The 20,489-nt window shown below is 47.2% G+C and overlaps 2 protein-coding genes across 2 annotated transcripts in view; one reads left to right on the plus strand and one right to left on the minus strand.

The window, feature by feature from the left end:
- AGBL4 (AGBL carboxypeptidase 4) overlaps window positions 1–10,695 on the minus strand; it is a gene marked incomplete at its 5' end in the record, with an annotated part of 423,165 nt that extends 412,470 nt beyond the window's left edge. Inside the window, 4 exon segments of the mRNA XM_061567463.1 lie at window positions 2,281–2,415; window positions 10,494–10,527; window positions 10,530–10,671; window positions 10,673–10,695. Of these exon segments, the coding sequence (XP_061423447.1) occupies window positions 2,281–2,415; window positions 10,494–10,527; window positions 10,530–10,671; window positions 10,673–10,695 (334 nt within the window).
- A 6,328-nt stretch (window positions 10,696–17,023) lies between these two features.
- The window catches only part of LOC133351945 (ELAV-like protein 2), a 179,951-nt gene continuing 176,485 nt past the window's right edge, over window positions 17,024–20,489 (plus strand). Inside the window, 1 exon segment of the mRNA XM_061567567.1 lies at window positions 17,024–17,182. Coding sequence (XP_061423551.1) covers window positions 17,165–17,182 — 18 coding nt within the window. The 5' untranslated portion in view covers window positions 17,024–17,164.

Raw genomic sequence — 20,489 nt, forward strand, 5'->3', positions numbered from 1 at the left:
AAAGGCGAGTTGTAATAATGATCTACCCAGGAAGGCCACGGATGAGTCTGGCGACTCTCTTTTAGAAGGGTCCCGCTACATTGGGGATGTTTGGCCAACACCAGGGACAGCGTGCGTTCTTCCAGCCATGGGCTATAGGAACCGGATAATCCGGTGAGAAACCCATGCAGATCGGGGGCAGCGGGGGGAGGAGGGGGGTGAATAATACAAAACTCCACCATTTCGATTTAAAGCTTTCGTGACTGCAGGGATTCGTCTTCTTGGTTCTTTCGGTAAAGTCACGTAGAAGGGAAGTACTAAAATAATAAAAATGAAACATAATAAAACAATTCTCACGACGTTTCGGCCACAACGCAAGCAGCCGTCCTCAGGTGAAAACCAGGTCTGTCGGGACGACGCTTGCGTTGTGGCCGAAACGTCGTGAGAATTATTTTATTATGTTTCATTTTTATTATTTTATTACTTCCCTTCTACGTGACTTTACAGAAAGAACCAAGAAGATCAAAACTCCACCACACAGAGCAGCGCTTGAGTGGGACACCGAAACAAAAGGCCCTCCTCGCTGCGAGGCAACACAAGTGTTACCGCTACAGCGGCCACCCTGTCGACGACTGCGGATCGACACAAAGACGTACAACACGCGGTTGCCGGGAGAGGCAGGTGTGTGTATGTAAAAGACCAAATACGAGGATTTTTACACAATTGTGGCTATTGCCTGATTAGGCTGGTTGGAATTACCGGCGAAACGTCGGACTTGAATTGTAATCGTTGTGTGTTTGCTCTCCAACACACCGGTGTGCTGTACTAGTAACTAATTGGTATATTTTGTTTACGTGATAAACTTTACGAATTGGCTGTGTTTGGTGGTGATGGGTTTAAGGACACATTTATATTTATGAGATCTAACCCAAAAAAACTCTGTTATGGATAACATTTGTCGCAAAATCCAACTACGTGTTAAACCTGTAGATGTATGTTGAACTTTTTTCGCACCGTTACGTCGCCAACTGCGCTCATCGTATGTGCAGTTGGGGGGGGGGGGGAAGGACAACCAACTAAACACGAAAAGCGGTTCTAATAAAGAAGTCACTCTTCAATCTCGATGTAAAGAGCAACCCGCTCGCTGCCACAGCCCGCGTGAAGATCGACGGCTCGTGAAGGCTGCTGCTGCAGTGGTGCGGTACGTGATGCTGGAACGCACGATTTTTGTTTGTTATTCGCATCACTGCCGCGGGGAGTGGTCGAGTGAGTCCAAGCATTTTCCGCGTGCTCCTGCTCCCAACGAGCGTTGGGTGGTGCGCGAATTGTACTAGGGCAGCGACAAGGCAATTCCATGGTAGCATGGTGGGGCCCAGTGTTTCCACACCAGCACTGATGTTGACTTCCCAACAAAGCCGTTATGTGTCTCATCGTGATCTTAAGCCATGTTGGCGTGGGTTAACCCCTGACGAGGGTTTGAACGCTATAACCGCAGGAATAGCATGCATGTTGTATGTGTCCGTGTGCATTAACACGTGTGTGCGTGTCTTTGTTTTTGCATGAGCGATTATGTACGTGTGTGCATGTGGACGGTGTCTGTGTATGTGTGCGATGTGTAAACATCGCCACTGGGGAGACAAAGGCGGCCGGGCGTGGTGCTGGCCACCCACCCCCTCCTGCGCCATGTCGTTCTTCATAGGTGCTCGCTAATAGCACTTGCCCCAACAGTATGTTAAGGCTATGTGGGGGATCTGTATCTTTATCTGTGTGTGTCTGTGAGCGGTGGCGCCGCGTTTAGCGCACTGTGCTACAAACCCAGCGGGTGACCCAAGTTTGATTCCCGCTCATGGCTAACACCAGTAACGATTATCTGAACCGATCCTGGGCCTCCTCTATGTTGACTCCGCCTCAAATGAGTCCCTCGAGTGATGTGTAAACATTACTACGAGGGAGAGAGGTGTGTTGGGACAGTAAACCCACATTTTCAATACGAGTACGACGTTTCGCTGGCGATTACAACCAGCTTCATCAGGCGATAGCCAGAATTATGGTTTGCCGCACATACATAAATGTGGAGCAACACACCGGCGTGCTGAACAAGAACTAAATTTGCATGTTTTGTTTACGTGACAAACCTTACTAATGGCCTGTGTTGGGTGGTGATGGGTTTAACGACACGTTTATATTCACGCGATCTAACCCACAAAACCTTCATTATGGATAATATTGGTCGTGAAATCCCTACAACGTGTTGAACTACTGTCGGCTAGCGCCGTTGCTGCCGTGGTGTGCTCGACTAACCGCTTTCGAAGGCCGCGTTGAAGACGAGGTGTCCCCTCTTGGCGGGGCCGACGTGATCTGGAGGAGTGACCTGCAGCCTGATCACGTTGCCCACCGATCCGACACCAATTCCTCTCCACTCGCCGCTGGGAAAACCTGAAAGCAGAAGGGTTGTTTGAAGCTCTCCAACGTGTTAGCTATGATGTAAAACTAAACTTTATTTTATTTTATTCGGTAAGGCCCACTGAGCTGTAGTATTTAGCTCTCTTTCAGAAGCGACCTGGCCGCAAATGATAGCTGAACGAAGTGTCTCATCATCATCGCGTGGAGATTCATAGCAGCCAAATACTCAAAACGAATGTCGATTTTAAATGTGGAGGGAAAACCCGGAGGACCGGGAGAAAAATGCACGCGACCATAGGGAGAGATACATACAAACTCCAATTATATAGGTGTCAGGTCGGGATCGAACCCACGACTTCCTGCACACCAGGCGATGTAGTTAATATCTCACCACCGTGGCGCCCCTTACGACCACCATAGTATTACTAACCATTGGCTAAGGACTAGCAAGCAAGACGATCGGAGCTGGGATGATGAAGTCCATCAAGTCGACCAAATTAAACTAGGAGTTGCAATCGGCTACTTTTACCGCGATTGTGTTTCTGGGGCCCCTTTAAAAACAAAAGGTGGATGCCACAACATCCCGGTCTTACAAACAGCGAACTCACAACATCACCAAGCCTCGTCCATCACCTTCCTTCCAACGGCACACACGAGACCGTCTTTACCCTCTCCCCCCCCCCCCCCCGTTTCCAATTGTCTTTGTGTCATCCAATTAGTCGAGTAATCAAACCGATAATCGGTAGAGTGATCGATTACTGACATGATTGGATAGCCCTGGCTTTGGGGATGAGCACTGCTCAATCAGGGGCTCGGCTCTAGACATGATAATATCATGGGATTGCCTTCGCGTATTTCGGTATGTCCACCTTTAGCAAACAAAAGAATGCATTCATGAGCAAAATAATGATTTCGAATTGTACATACACTGTATATAAATCATCGGCACCGCGCATCAGGGAAACTTGCTTCGGGATGTGCACGCAGCCGGCGTGTTCCCGAATGTTCTGGGGCAAGACGATTGAGGAGGGGGGGGGTTGGGGGGATTTAATTAGGACAGTGGGGGCAGGGAGCATAGTCGTGGCTGGGGGAGCGAGAGGGCAGGCAGGGTGCAATTGGCGGGGCTGAAGGAAGGAAAGAGGTCTGATGCAAACATGTCAAGGGGGATAGGAAAAGCTTAGCAGGACAACAACGCTGACCTGCTAAGCAACGCTGACCTGCGAAAATGAGGAAATTCGAAAGTAGGCTCAAAGCGTTCTGTACGGGGGGGTGGGGGGGGGTGCACTAATTGTTTACATTTAAAATTAAAAATCCCGCACATTTCACTGCAATTAAATAAATAAGTAGATAAATAAGACATTTTAAACAATCTCGTTTATTATCAAATATTTATGTTATTTATTTAAGCGAGGTGTTGTCGTTCCTCTGGTTGAGGTGCCATTGCACGGCCTGCTGTGCGTGTTGCCATACGTCACTCCGCGGAGCCTGTGCCAGGCTAGGTGGACTTGAAGGTTTCGTGGATTTACAAAAGTGCATCGGCATGCGGTCATGGGACAGGCCGAGGCATTCTTGTGTAGGTGAACAAACGCAATTACTGGATACCGTAATGTGTAAAAAATACACACACACATGGTACTTTCAGCAAGCTCCAACACAACCATTAACATACATCAGCCTGTTAACCCCGTCATACATAGTACTCTCCTGAGACCTGGTCATGACCCTTCTCCACTCTACATGGTCTCAAAAGTGTACGTAGCCTGGCACAAGTGCTGCCACTTCGTGGCATTTGGCCACTCTTACCGCTTATGTGTACTGTGTGTGTGTGTAAACTTGTACATGTGTGGGTGCACACACCTGTGCAGTAGTGTAGCGGTTAGTGAGCTGCGCTACGAAACCAGCGTCCCGAGTTCGATTTCCGTTCACAGCCACCAAAACCGGTGGCGATTATCTGAACCGGTCCTGGGCTGACTCAGCCTCAATTGAGGACCTGGTGCAGGTGTATAAACATCGCCAATCGGGAGACAAAGGCAGCCGGGCGTGGTGTTGGCCACCCACCTCATCGTGTGTCGCGCAGACCTTCATAGGCGCTCGCTAACAGCACTTGCCCCATCAGTCTATTGAGGCTATACGGGGGATCGTTTGTGTGTGTTGTGGAGAGGCAGTGGTTAGCGCACTCCGCTACAAACACGGCGACCCGACTTCGATTCTTGTTCACGACCAATAACAGTGGCAAAGTATTTGAACTGGTCCTGGGCCTCCCTTGGGTCGACTCAGCCTTAAATGAGTCACCTGGTGCGGCGTGTAAACATCAGCACTGGGGGAGACGCCGGCGGCCGGCTGGATGTGGTGGTCGCAGGCCACTCCACCCCAATGCGTGGTGTGCCGGCCTTAACGTTCAGCGCGTAATAATCCACCCTGCCCTCACTGCTTGGTGATCCCAATAATTACGATGACTCGGATTGCAACTTTCATTCAGCGATCAATTTTAGATTTTGTCTCGTACGCACCGTTTCAGCCTTCGCCCCATTTCAACGGTCTCACTCGCTCTGCCGGTGGAAAAGTAGCTACGTTGAGCATAGCGTTTGCATGTTTCGTTGACATAACGTGAGCGCAATGGACTCGCATGGAACACACGTCGCGTCATTCGACGCAACGTCGTATCGCGAGCCGTTAGAAATCACCTCGACCGGCGGAGGTGACACGTCGTCGTTTTGCGGGGCCTCCTTCTCAACAGGTGCCCGCAAAACAGCGCCGAGCCCCTTGCAGTCCCCCAACGATAGCAATGACGACGACGGTGACCACGATGAAGACAACGACGACGACAATGGTGGTGACGATGGCGGCGGCGGCAATGACTACGACAGCGGCGATGACGACGATGACGATGGTGACAACGATGACGGCGGCCATCATGACGACGGCGGCAGCTATGATGACAACAACGACGGCGGTGACGGTGACCACGATGAAGACAACGACGACGACAATGGCGGTGACGATGGCGGCGGTGACAATGACGACAGCGGTGATGATGATGATGACGATGGCGACGACGATGGCAGCGGCCATCATGACGACGGCGGCAGCTATGACGACAACAACGACGGCGGTGGCCGCATGGAACTCTTGAAAGCAACACGCCGAGCCATTAACCCCCCTGAAGCCCATCATCATCATCCACCTTGGAGTTTTTTTTTGCTAAAGCGATTTATATAACAGAATTGAGAAGGTCACTACTGATTTAAAAAACAAACAACAACAAGAAACGGCCAGCGCTGTCACATTAGGCTAGGGCTCAATATTGAAAGGTGAAAGTCGAGAATAGGAAGGGCAAATTTGGCAGGGTTACGGGTGGGGTCAAACAATTTGATATAATGCCGCTTTTTTGACCGGGGCCCCCTCATATTGCACAAATAGTAATAAAATAATCATTGCTTTGTTCACCCGTGACGTCTCACTTTTATTCTCCAGCCGCGTTCTGCAGAAGGGTTCTTCACTCGGTGGCGGAGGGAGGGTGGTCGCTCCTTCTGCTGGAACTCTCTACCACCCCACCAGCCATCCGGGCTATCGACTCCCAGCCTCTGTGCAAATCCGTGTTCTTGACATGACCAGTTTTCCAATTTGCCTTTGACTGCCTTGCATCTCTCGAAGAAGTCGTTATAACCGCTGTTTCTGTACATCGTCTTGAGATTGCGTTTGCATTTGGATGCCATTCGGAGCAAAAGAGTATCGCATATTTGGCCAACATTTTTTTCCCGGAATATATTTGCCCGTCAAAATGTGCTGCGGTGCCTGCCAGAAAAGCCAACCAGATAACACTTCAACTCTGATATGCACAGATAGTCAACTGTAAATGTATCTCCCTGCTAGAATAAGCAATGAGGGTTATGGCATCAACTGGACACCCTAATCTGGGTACCTTAATATTTAACACCGAAACTGGAGGATTTCCCCACAACTCTGAATGTCCGCCTGATGATGCTGGTTGTAATAACTGGCAAAACGTCGTACTCGAATTGTAAATATCGTGGGTTTTACTCTCCAACACACCGGTGTGCTGGACTATTAACAAATTTGCCTGTTTTATTTACGTGACAAACCTTAATAATTGGCTGTGTCGGGTGGTGGCGGGTTTAACGACACATTTGTATTTACGCGATCTAACCCAAAAACCTCTATTATGGACCCTAATCTGCTACTTCTTCTCGTCCTTTTGGGTCCTTTGGGGCGTGATGGTTTCCTACGCAGGCGTCGCCTTGCAGTGCCCTCTCCACGTCTCTCCGTCCGCCGCCGTGCCTCTCAGCCGAGGCGCCTTCCATCCCATCCAGCGGTTGATGCTTGGCACCTGGTCCATTTGTTGGTCTTCCTCTTCCCCCTCGAACCTTCCAGCATTACCCTTCATCGCCGTCGCCTACAGCCGCCCCTAAATATCACGCAGCTTCCTGCACTTGACCTGATTTGGTATAATAAACCTCGAGTCTCCGTCTGTGTCGTGTTCTCTGCAAGACTTTCTTGTTCGCTGCACGCTGGCCCGAATCGGTTTCTGAAAATTCCAAATTCCGATGATGGAAACCGATATTTTCTTAGAATGCCCACTCTTCATTTCCCCCAAAGTGGTACATCATGCTCAACAACAAAGCAGTGCAAACCCAAACACTCATCAGAGAAGCGATACAGTGAGTCGGCAGCATTCCTATGGCTAGTCTAGCACTCTTAACTGCACGACCATCTAGCTGGACAGCTAATTAAAACAAAAATACCCACTTGCTGTACTGCCTCCGAGAGGAATGACCCCACCGATGAGTTTCTCACACAGGCCCCCATTTCCATCACCATCCCCACCTCCAAGGGCTTCATTTGCAGGTACGCGTCGAGGCCTCAAGCGGCAAATTACTGCCGGGGTCATGGGCAGCGGAGACATTGATGTAACGTCGCAAGAAGTGAACAGCTAAACAATTAGGGTAGAATTGAGGTCGCTTTCCTAACCCCCGTGCGTGTAATTATCACTTTTGCATGAAAACGTCACGTCCATTACTCTCAAACCGCAACGCTATCAATCCTGCCCAGTGGCTCTGTGCTCAGGGCGCCTTGAATCACAACGAGACAGTCTTGATTTGGCTTTTCACTAAATGTGCGCGTATCCTGATTGAGGCTCTCAGCATCGTGTTCTGACAATGACAGCGGTGGATTGACCATGATGGCTGATGATGATCATCATCTCCTCCTGCAATTCACTTTCTGCCCCAGCCGCATTTCCAAAGGCAATGAGTGACAAAGGACTGTACCTGTACAGTCTGGACCTAACACACAGATAGGAGTTAGTAGCCGAGGATAGATACATGGAAGGTTGCCTCTATTCTAGAGCTGGGTTATCAGATTACTTCAAGTAATTGATTACTCTTCCGATCATTGAGCTCGATTACAAAATCGAGCAGCAACAAAATAGTTGCGAAAAAGGTCTCAACCTGCTTTGCCACGTGTGCCGCTGGACGGGAGGTGATGGGCGGGGGTATGGGATGTCATCGGCATTATCGGCCGCGTCACGCCGGGCGTGGCTTGTAGTGGGGTGGGGGGTTTCCCGCCTTCGGGAGGCGGGATGTGGGGGGGGAGTAAAAGCGATCGCAAAGAAATGCAGGCGATGGCAAATTTCAGCCGATTAATCAACCGAACCGACGAAATCACTTGCAATGTTCGGTGAAGCAGACAGAGGACACGGGGACGGAGAGACTCACGTCTCATAGAGGGGTGGTTTGGAGTTTGATGGAGTAGAGCTGGGAGAGATAAAAAAAACAGGGGTGGGGGGGGGCGCTACAGAGAGATGAGATCAAGGGGCCAAGATAAGAAGGATTTCTAAGACGGTCACAGCAATTTTGCTGTTGATGTGCGAGTGGATTGGCAGGCGGTATACGGACCTTATAAGCGAAATGGACGTGCCCAATCGAGTGGAGAAAGACAGGAGTGGGGAGGGCGACTTAAGAAATTGTATTCATCTCAGATTACCTATTACTTACGTTTTTTTTTTCTGGAAGTTATGGAAATGTAATCTTTTCAATGTCATTCCAATGCAATTCAACGTGTAATGTCTATTTATTTCATTTACCAGATCGCACTGAATGCACCCAATCTTTGTCACATCTCGAAAGCTAAGCGGGTTCGGGCCTGGATAGTGTTCGAATGGGCGACCGTGAAGCACAAGCAGGTTCATACTCTTAGTTCTTTCGGTGAAGTCACGTAGGTAAAAAATGAAATAAAAATTAATAAAAATAAAACAATAAAATCACGACGTTTCGGAGACAACACAAGTCTCCGTCATCAGGTGGGACCGTCACAGCCAGATTAGCTGCATTAAGTGAGCAAGCAGGTTGCCACAGGTGGCCAGGGCCCTACGTGATGGGCAGCAGTGGGCAGTGCCGCAACATCCATGGTTGTACTGTTTTTATATGTCCCTAAGCTACACGGTCTGTATGCACAAACCCATACTAACCGTACCGCTATGGTGAAGTCGGACCATATAAGCTCCCCGTCACCCACATGGCGCGGTGATACGCTCATCTAGCAGTGGTTTCAGAAGGGCTGTACATGTATCGTATGCGCACTTAACAATTGTATGCACGTGTTGGACATCAGAAATAACAGCACCATGATCAGAGTAACTGTATAATTTGTATGGATTGGCTGCTGCTGCCGCTGTGTTGTACTGTACCTGCATTAACCCAAGCTACTGACCCCATCAATCCACTCTTTAAAAAAAAATATTAATTTAGTTTGTAAAAAAAAGAATTTTCGATATCATAAATGTGGTGGTGCACGCCTGCAATCCGGCACTGTGGGGGCAGCAGCGCGGGTTGCTGGATCACACGCAGAAGCTGTGAGATGCCATACACCCCTGGCGTGCCACGAGAAGGCAGTACAGCAAGTTGGCCTGATCGCCATCTGTTTCCATCTGCACGGGGATAGAGCGCCGTGGTTATCTCGCGCACGTGGGGATTTCTCCAGGGGCTCTGGGTTTCTCCCACACGTATAAACAACTTTAAATATAAATATTTATTTTTTACATATAATAACAAAATGCAAGACCCTCCTGAAAAAAATTCCTACTAACGCAGCGTGGCTCTTCTGGATAAATAGAAATGATAATTTAATTACAAACAATAAACTGATACGTATGTTGAACTTAATTCGCCCTGCACGTATAGCCAACCGTCCTAATCGGATGTGCGGGGTGAAGGACAAGAATATTGGTCATTTAAATCCAAGTGGGCGGTGGAGGAGCGCCCGTGTTGAGTGCAACCGGTGAGTGACCTGAGTTCAATCCCAGCCCCACGGCAAACGTCAGCGGTTGAGTCATGAACTGGCTCATGGGAGAGCCCTCTTCAAGAACAACAACAACAACAAACACCTACACTGACCAGCATGGAGAAGTCTGGTCAAACTTTCTCGCCGTGGCCGTCACGGCATTGGGAGTGCCTTCGATTTAAAATGGTCAAAGGTCACTAAACACGGCCGCATATAAATGATGGTGAAAGAAAAACAACAATCGCACAAGTGAATGAGTGAATAGGTCAGCAGAACATGTTTACGCTTAGTAGATACAGTATAGACATAACACCATATCAGTACTTAACTTATTACAGACCAACTCAGACCTTATTGGTCACCCCGTGCCCTCATAAATCTCAACGTTCATCCTACAAAGTCCCATCACAAGGGAGAAACACAAACAAATAAGACACCACACATGTTTTGCCCGTATTGAAACGGCTGTAACGCCGTATGGACCTCAAAACTCAATCTCCCTGTACAAGAATGCGGGCTAAACCGTGTGGGTTGACAGCTATGCATAAAGTACAGCAGTGTATCGTCTGTCTCAACAGCATCACATCCACCCGTTTGGGGTGATAGTTATTCAACTGGCATCACAGCACTGCACTGCACACCATGAAAGAATGGCTCACAGTTCATCATCGCAGCGGCACACACACACACATACACACGGGCACACGCTACAACTATGCGCAAAACGTTACCCCTTTAAACGTGCGTCAAGTAACGAAATGTTTCGTTTGTTGAAAAAGCATCACGCACTAACTCGTGGCGCACACACGAACCGGGGCGAGCAGTCGTTTCCGCCATCGTCCCATGCACCCCCCTCTTCTCTCTTCTTCCTCTTCTCGTCGACGCCGTATCGTAGCAACAGAGTTGGGATTCCTTTTTTTCTCATCTCGTAATTTCCACTGCGGATACGCGGCCCCAGCCACTGTGTCGCTAGGTGTCGTGGTTGGGGGGTGGTGCCAGTGGCACGAGGTCAAACGTAGCCGCGGATGCCGATGTAGTGGAGGGAAATTCAGAACACCCCAACGGGGAGCCAGATGTTGACTACCTCGCCTGGTATACAGGAGGTCGTGGGTTAGATCCCGACCCTGACGCCTGCTGTTAATTTGGAGTTTGCGTGTCTCTCTCTCTCTCATCATCACGGTGGCTAGGAGATGTTAACTATCTCGCCTGGTATACAGGAGGTCGTGGGTTAGATCCCGACCCTGACGCCTGCTGTTAATTTGTGGTTTGCGTGTCTCTCTCTCTCTCATCATCACGGTGGCTAGGAGATGTTAACTATCTCGCCTGGTATACAGGAGGTCGTGGGTTCGATCCCGACCCTGACGCCTGCTGTTAATTTGGAGTTTGCGTGTCTCTCTCTCTCTCATCATCACGGTGGCTAGGAGATATTAACTATCTCGCCTGGTATACAGGAGGTCGTGGGTTAGATCCCGACCCTGACACCTGCTGTTAATTTTGAGTTTGCGTGTCTCTCTCTCTCTCATCATCACGGTGGCTAGGAGATATTAACTATCTCGCCTGGTATACAGGAGGTCGTGGGTTCGATCCCGACCCTGTCGCCTCCTGTATATTGGGATTGTGCGTGTCTCTCTCTATCTTCGTAGTCGTGTGGATATTTTCTTCAGCTCCTCCGGTTTTCCCCTCCACATTTAGAATAAAAACATGGTGCGTTTATAGTATTTGGCTGTACATTTGCACGTGACGAGCCACTTCGTTGAGGTTTCATTTGTGGCCAGGTCGCTTCTGTAAAGAGCTACGTAGCTCAGTGGGCCATACCTGGTAAAATAAAACATATTTTGTTCATAGTTTCAGGATACTGTACCGCACTACGAACCTGCTGGTCACCTGAGTTATGTTGCCGGCCGCAGCTAACATCAGCAGAGAAGTGATATCTGAACCGGTCCTGAGTCTTCGCCCCTCCATGTTCACCAACACTCAATGAGCAATGTAGTGTTGTGCAATACAAATAATACCCAGCATCAAAATCTGTATTTATCCTGGAGAAATCCGATGAGCTATGAAACTCGTTTTCACTGATGTCCAGCAGTACCCAAAGCGGACCAGGAAGGCTTTGATCCGGCATTGGATTGACAACGGGTTATAAATAAGAGCTGTTTTTTATTTTTAACATGGAAACATGCCAAACATCTCAATGTACTGCCCTCCTGAAGAAAAAAAAAACATGGCTTGAGACTCAACGATGCTGATGTAGTGACTGTGAATGTCACTGTGTGGTGCCGGCCTTGCGAGGCCACGGCAGATAACGTGCTGACATGTGCAGCCCGGTTATTGGGCGTAGTACTAGCCCTAGCGGGGCTTGGGTGAGCGCTGGTTAGCGCAGAAGCACCACGTACGGTGTGTGGTGCGGGCTCCCGGTGAGTGAGCGAGAGAGAGTGTCAGCCAGCCAGGGTTACGTTGGGGCATGATACGCTGCTTGACCTGCCGACACGTGACCGGATGATACTGGAGGGGGGGCACCGGTGGACGGGGGCCGCTGGGCGGTCACGTGGTATAGAGGAGCTCTCGGGAGCCTTCTGGAAAGAGCTCGAGAGATCTAGAAGGTGGGCGGGGCGAGAGGCGGAGCCAGTCCCAGCCCGGGCCGATATAACCGGGGCGCCGTTCGGGGCTCGGGGTTCTTGACTGTCGGTGAGTGAAGATCCACGTCGGGTTGAAGAAGCCTCTAGCCACGCGGTCCGGGACCCAGCTCGTGGTCCGGACCGGGATAACGGGAACGTGTCTAGTTCTGCCGTAGCGTGGTTAGATTGGCGTTCAACACCCGAGTGTCGGTCACGTGATGTTGTGTTGAGTTGATGTAATAAATAGTGTTGCTCCCAAGACGTCTGCGACTCGGTTGGACTCACTACACTTTCATGAAGTCAAGTAAAGGCAATGTCCCCTTGCCCAAAGCGGCAATGGTGAGTGGCACAAAACTCTGTAGGTCCAGGGCCAGTTGAAGAATTCCACATTCCCACAGTAGAAGAGATTTTCTCAACAGGACGACCATCTGAAGTAACGTGGTTTTACGCCTCATCGACTTACTCAGTACAGTATAACTATTTCCTTAACAAAGCCCCGTTATTTCCATGAAGGCCACATTTGAAATAATTTACAAACTATCAAAATATCCAGCAATGTAGTCGCGAATTTCAATACGATTCATGTTACATTGTATGTTTTGCAATATAATATAGACAAAATCAATGCATGGTAAATGAACACCACTGAAAATGCCAAGCGCACAAACCAATTCTATAGTAGTGACTGCATAGTACAGTCGAAAATCAGGGCCGTCTGGAGAGTGGAGTTCCGTTTAACAAGTCGGACAATGCTTGTTCATGTTTTCGAGCTTTTAAGTGCGAATTTTATTTTCTTGTTTAGATTTTTTCCACCCCTTTTTTTGCGACAAGGCATATCTGCCCATCTTGCTTTTTGTTTAGGACACATCGATATATTTTTTTAACCGTGAGTATTGTGAATAGTGCCTTTGGGCAGAATGTTTTCACGAAGGCATAATGACGGATAGTCGAGATTAACGATGGAGTGACAGCCAAATGAGAAAAAAACAGGTCTGAGAGGTTACCCACCATGGAGATGGAGCGATGGAATTAGCTGCGTGCAGCCCGATGGATTGTTGTATCGAGAGTGGGGTTACTACCTTTTCTAACACACCAAACCCAGACGTATTTCTCAGCCGGTACGAGGTCTACCCTCGCTGTGCGGTACACCGTAATACAGTTCAACACAGCAAACACCGGCACTAGATCTCTGGTTAGAATCAATTCCTGCCACTCGACACACAGACGACAATTTCTTGACTGTCTGTGTCAAACCCGTGTCAAACCCAGGCAGGTGGCAAATCTAATTGAGAGACTGTGAGAATTGGCGACGGCTTAGGAGGCCCTCATCCAGCAGTGGATAGATCATGGCTGATGATACTAATTTTAATTCAAGTGTGCATTCATTGGCCTGGCTGAGAAAGGTAGTGATGCCTACTTCTTGGTTATAATCCTGCGTCATCAGTTCTCCTGCTGTGTTTGTCTCACCTGATGACGGTTGCTTGTGTTGCGATCGAAACGTCGTGATCTATTATTTTTCTACCTACGTGACTTTAGCGAAAGAACCAAAGAGTATAGAAATCCTGCAGTCACGAAAACTTCAAATCAAGATTGCAATTACATTTTCAAAGAGCTAATTTTTTTCAATTAGCCACACGAAGTGTGGTTGCATAACAAAGCAATGCGTAACAGACCTTTATCGTAAACATTATTACAAATGGTTTAGTGCTTAAAGCATACCTTAAAGCATAATGACATTATAGAAATTACTGAACAATATAGGTCTCTGTTGTCGAGGGTTATTTTCTGGCACGCGGTTGTGCACTGCTTGCTGTGAGAATTCCCAGTGGATGTTCTTTGTTGAAGTGGCACCTCGCACTGCTGCAATCGAATTGGGACGTAAATAAAAACATTCATATTGACGTGGAAAATACAAGCGCTGTTTGGGTAATGTTGGTTCATACTGCTCTGTGATCTGAAATATTGTTCATTGCTCTTTCAAGCCAAAAGTCGAAGACACCCCATAGAGTGCTATTTGCGAGCAGCTATTAAGGCCTGCACGGCATATGAGGGGGTGGTATGGCTAGCACCGTTTACCTGATTTTGCTCCCCAATGTTGATGTTTAAACACTGCCAGGTATTCATTTAAATAAAATCAGAATCTTTATTCAAACTGGAGAAATCTGATGAGCTATGAAGCTCTTTGCACAGATGTCCAGTAGGTTTCACAGATGTCCTACTTGACATCTGTGAATCCTTCAGGAGGACATCTGTGAATTTAAGGCTATGTCGACCTAGCGGAGGCCCACAGATAGTTCAGATAAAGTGTGGGCAATGCCTGTGCACTCGCCATTGATGTCAGCCATGGCAGGAAATCAAACTCAGGTCACAGGGCTCATAGCTCAGTGCACTAACAACTTTGCCACCAATTCCCCACACACACGCTCATCATGCACACGTCACACTCACCTCACACATCATGCAGGCACCATCATCACCTCAGCCTTCACCACAACCCTTCATCACCATCTTCACCTTCACTGTAATTTTTAAAATCATTACCACCTTCAACACGCACTAATCAGGCGGTCCGCCCATGGTAATTTGGAGCCAAAGGGATCTCACTTGATGGGTACAGTGGCAACTATCCAGCGCGTTCACACCTGAAGGAACAGACAGCAATTTCGAGAAATGCAGGCAGATTGCCAAATCCAATTATGAAACTGACCTTTCATGATGACAACAATGCCTCGTACATCATCATCTTCCTGCCCAATTGTGGTGTGAAGAATCTATCATGTTCTGCTGGCAGTCTCGAGCCAATATCAGGCATTCCACATTGCCATGACAGGGCCTGGGTATTTTTTGGCCGTTGAACCACCCCTTGTTGATTTCTATAAAAATAGGTACTTATTCTGTCTACCCGAGAATAAGTCATGATATTTGTATATATATATGAAACCATTTTCTAATCCACTGTTAGACGAGTGGCTTCCCACACCGCCGTGGGTATATTTGACCATACTTCACTACACGGGTCAGTGCGGATTGGTGGCAGCATCAACAAGGGAGCACAACAGTGCAGGACAGTACTTTAAAATGGATTGTGCTGCACGACCAGCCCTTCGCACAACGTGCCCCCCGCAGCCTGCAACACCTGTTATGCATAGTGGTCACCCAGATTATAAAACTACTAAGCATCTGCAAGAGAAAAAAATCTGATAGCTAATATACACATGGATATACATTACATGTACAGCACAACTCCAATAATCCAATAATCCGCGGTGATATGGGGTGGGGGGGTGAAGGGGGGCTAGGGTATTGGCATATCGCGGGTCCCGTAATCCGAGGTGCACCTCAGAGGGTAGTCCCCTAATTCGCGGGGAAATTTTTGCTTCGATGCGGTGTGCCGCGTTTTTTTTTCAGGAGCTGCGAACCCGCGGGCAATCCACGATTTTGCAAAATTTCGCGGATTATTGGAGCGCGGGTTTAATTTTCTTGTATATTGGAGTCCTCCTTTAGCTCTACATTCTAATGCTGTGTAGATTTCATACCTGAATAATATTGGGATTTTACTATTTCATACGTTACTGATATAGATGCAGTGTGCGTATTAATGGTATTAATATTGCTGTTTACAAATTGTGCCACTGGTCCCACACCTTGTTATAAAGTTAATGCTTTGCAATAATACAGTAATACTAATAACGTACAGCCCTTTCTCAAATTCCTCATGGATGAAGCCCTCCCACCCCCCAACTCCGTGTCTGTCACGGGGATTATTTTTCCATACTTCACCACGATTCTAATTAGGGCTTGGACGTGAATATGGGTGCCCAAGACCGGCTTAATTCGATGTCGCTTGCCACTGATATTAGACCAGGGCTGGGAATCAAACTCGGACAACCGGGGGGGGGGGGGGGGGGTGCGGGGGGGTACACAACGCTACCGCTTCCCGCAAACATAGACAAATTATAGATCCACGTGTACAACGTTGTACTTTAACATACCATACTATACTTTAGTATAGTATGTAATTATTGATGTCAATATCGTATTGTATTCAGTTACATGAATACATATTCGCACATGCACGTGCTTTTGCAGTGCTTTATTAGCAAACACAAAGACCTCCTCCGCTACAGCATTCATACAACATATTGGGAAATTGCAGCTGTAAGCACCCATAGAGACAGACACGATTCACGACATGGTGGTGCGGGCAGAAGCACGCGCAGCCCGCCTTTGTCTCCTCAGCGTTGATGGTTTTCTTTTTTTTACACACACGGCACCAGGTACTCGTTTAAGGCCGAGTCGACCTAGGGTGAGGGGCCCAGGACCAGTTCAGATATCACTCGACGGATGTCATCCGTGGCGGGGAATCCAACTCGGATCGCCGGGGTTTGTAGAGCACAGCGCGCTAACCACTGCGCCTCATAAGAGTACAGTCAGTGTACACACACACACACACGCAACACACGTGCAATTCGGGCACATGAATGTATTCATGACGCGCATTCACGGCCATGCATTGTTATACTGGGCACGCTCTTTGAGCGTTGCTTCCTCCTCCTCCATCCTCCTCGCGACCGCTGTGGGCTCGCAACTCCCACCCACCCACCAACCAAGCCCTAGCCCATCCCCTACCCCTCCTCCTCCTCCTACCCTCACCCTACCCTACCCCTTACCCTACCCACCCCCATCACGGCATCTCCCTGGGTTCTACCGTTGCCAGGACGTAGCCTGGATATTGTCTGGGTTGCTCGACGAGGCAAGCCACACTTGTAGTGTGCATTTACGAAGGCGAAACACAGTAACAGTCTTAAAAAAAAACAACTAAAGAATAAATAAAATTACAATAGCCACCTGCCGAGACATTTGCTGAGATGCCTCATATGCTTGGGGTATGTGTCTCTCGCTCTCAGTGTCTCTCCCATCTCATTGTCTGCGCGTGTGGTGGTGATGTCGTGTCTAATCCACGCTATTCAATCGCTCTGATCACCTCCGCGACTACACCGTACCGGGATTCGGAATCGCTTTCGAGAAGAGACTTAGATGCTAAATATACACATTAATGGAAATCGATTTTTTTTTTATCCATGACACGTTTTCTGTTCGCTATCTCATCAATTAAATATGCATCGAGTACAGTGGTAGTGTAGTTGTAACGTATGGGGGATACCGAAGAAGCGTTATGCATGTTGCCGTGTTGTGTAACCCGCTGCTGTGCATTAATACTCGGGCGTCTGCTATTAAAGCGGGGATAATTCATGGGATCCGTTATAGAAATCCCATTCAAAGGGACAGGGGGATCATAATAGTAACAATGAAAGCTGCTTTCTGCTTGCTCTGTATTTTCATCACGGCATTGCAATTCAATTCACTGAAAGCTAAAGCTATCGTATTTGAGATCGGTTTAGTAAAATAGCCTATAGAGAGACTCATATTCACGGTATATATGATGCAGTTTAATGTGCATACATACTAGTTTTTTATATCTAAGATGGGCCTGCATGTATACTGTGTAATATTAGTGTACACGTATGCATATGTAGTATACATAGACAGTATCGGTAGCATATATGTAATATAAACATACACTCGGCGTGCATGAAGCACCGTGTTTATGTAATGCTGTACACTTAGTTATCAGTGTATAATGATTGCTACGTGCAATTCACACGTGAAGTATTGTTGATACTTGGAGCACATAGGCATAAAGCAAACGGGTACTTGACCTACAGTTTACAAATAGTTTACAAATAATATGTGTATGGGTTAAAATATGCAGTGTGGATATGATGCGCTGTATATAATCACAGACGCGTTAAACAATATAACCGCACAATTCACACAGTTGGTAACACATTAGGATATATACATTTATTATAACGCCATTTTGGGCCGTACAGTCAATACGGCATCCCTTTATGACAACGGATAGCAGGAGCAGTGATCGAAATTGATCACACTTAAACGCGCCGTTGAGGTGCAATAAATGACAATAAAATCCGTCACGTGCAAATTAGAAGCGGGTACTTCGTATGGTGTTCATTTCAAGAGTTATTGTACGTTGAAAATGGGAATAGAATGGCAGACGCTTTGTTTTAAGGTTTCAGAACCATGGACAGCGCTTTGGTGCTGAACGGGCGAGGCCTAGTGCTACTCCTGCAGTGCGGATACTGCCACCGGTCTCGGCTAGTTCTCTCTGCCGGAGAAAGTGGTTCTGAGCCGGCGGGCATAGCCAACAAAACACGCCCTCCCTCCTCTCGCTAAACTTCAACCATTCCATCCCTTTAACGTGAATTGTTCCGTCTCTCGGTCTCCTATTTCGCAATTCATCCAATTCACCGCAAAACGTAGCTAACAATGTATGCATACACAATACGCGGGGGTTAATATGTTCAATACAATATTTTTTTCGTGGTTTTAAAAGCATGCAACGTTGTGGCTTGTGATCATCGGATATTTCACACCAATTTGTTATGTTCCGTATTGTTTTTAAAAAAATGTAACATCGCATTACTTTGATAATTTGCCCAAAAGCAATGCATGACACATTGCATTTATATATTTTTGCGTGTAATATATAACTAATCAATATGCCCAGCATTGTATTTTTTAAAAATGGTTTGATTAATCTAATTGCCCTTGTGCTACAAGACTCTAGAGTAATATTTTCAGGGCTGCATCAGTAAACTATAAGGAAATGTTTTCGTATCCATCAAAGCAAACGAATGTTTAAACATGACTTCCATTTGCTTTCAAGTGAAAGTGTAGTGGCGGTGCGTTGTCCTAATCCACCCTCTTCAATCGCTACGTCTCACCTAAGCGACACCTTACGTGAGATGCGGTGACGCTTAAAGAGGCCTAAATTAGCATTGAGGCGCGTCTCGCTCATCTCCCTGAGCCAGTTGTGGAAATTCCACATTCTTATGGCGGAAGGGAGGGGTCCTGCCCATAGGACGGTTACTTATTTTATCGGCCCCCAGAGGGACAGACGATAGGCTGAGTCAACCCCTCGGCACTCTACGACAGAGCCACTCGTCCGAATCTGAGAAAACGTGAACTGATTTGCCTCTGCGTAGATTATTACACGTTACTATGCTGCAAACGTGAAGACAATGTAATGTAAATAAATAACCAAATGCTTTGTGCAGAATGTTAGTATTATTGTTTATAATGTGGATATACATATACACTAGAATGTACGTATATGCCTCTCCATATTATAATACACAATGTCCCCCCCCCCCCTGTATTTTAAGCCAATGTGTATGGATCCGTCTTTTGATCCAGTAGGTGTGTGTGTACTTGACCAGATTTGTTCAGATCTATTGACACCAGGCACAAGTAGTGTGTCTTACTTTCTGGAGCGTCTTATAATCTGCATGAAACGGTATTTGCCTATGCTACAACGTTTAATACCCATATGCATACCAATTATATGCATACTGATGCAGTAACAAAATAGTTACACTTATATAGTACCGTACTGTATTGTGTTTAAGTAGGTCCTCTCATTTGCACTGCGGCCCTTGCCAATGTTGTCCAGATAGAATGATGATTCTTAATCGTAGAATTAGCTATGGCATGCTGAAGATTGCCAAGAGAAACAAACCCCGTCCAATGCTCTTCTCGCTGAGCCACTATCTAATAAGCGAAGCATTGGCTCTGAAGACAAAGATGGAGTTGATGGACCACACAAAGATGGGACAATTTTGCGTATGATATCTCCACCTATGAAACAACGGAAATGTGCGTACGAAGGCAGTAACAGCAAGCAGAGTTTCTGAGCCAATCGGTGCGGATATTGTGCTTTGCATGCGCTTTCTGTTGGAAAAATATTACGCCCCGGAATGGTCCAAACTATCACATTGCCGGACCCTGCCGATAAAGGATCTGTGAAAGTAAGGTGTTCAGGGTGGAGGAAAACAATACAATCAAATATTTCATTAAATTACGATGAAAACATTCGTTTAGTTTTTTTTAATATACCGGTTATGTGAAGTGTATAAAATCAATGTGTATGTCACACCCACATGATATACGTGATACAATGTATGTAGGAGCATGCCAGGGATACAGACATAGTTATTACAGCAGTTTTTGACGACGCCTGGATTTAATAATTGTGACTCAACCCAACAATTGTGTTTATATTGTACAATGTAGAATTTATGTTGCAACAAAAAAAAAATCTCCCATCAA

The sequence above is a fragment of the Lethenteron reissneri genome, chromosome 39 (genome assembly GCF_015708825.2).
Source record: "Lethenteron reissneri isolate LAM-NWPU_2019-01 chromosome 39, ASM1570882v1, whole genome shotgun sequence".
Taxonomy (NCBI): Eukaryota; Metazoa; Chordata; class Hyperoartia; order Petromyzontiformes; family Petromyzontidae; genus Lethenteron; species Lethenteron reissneri.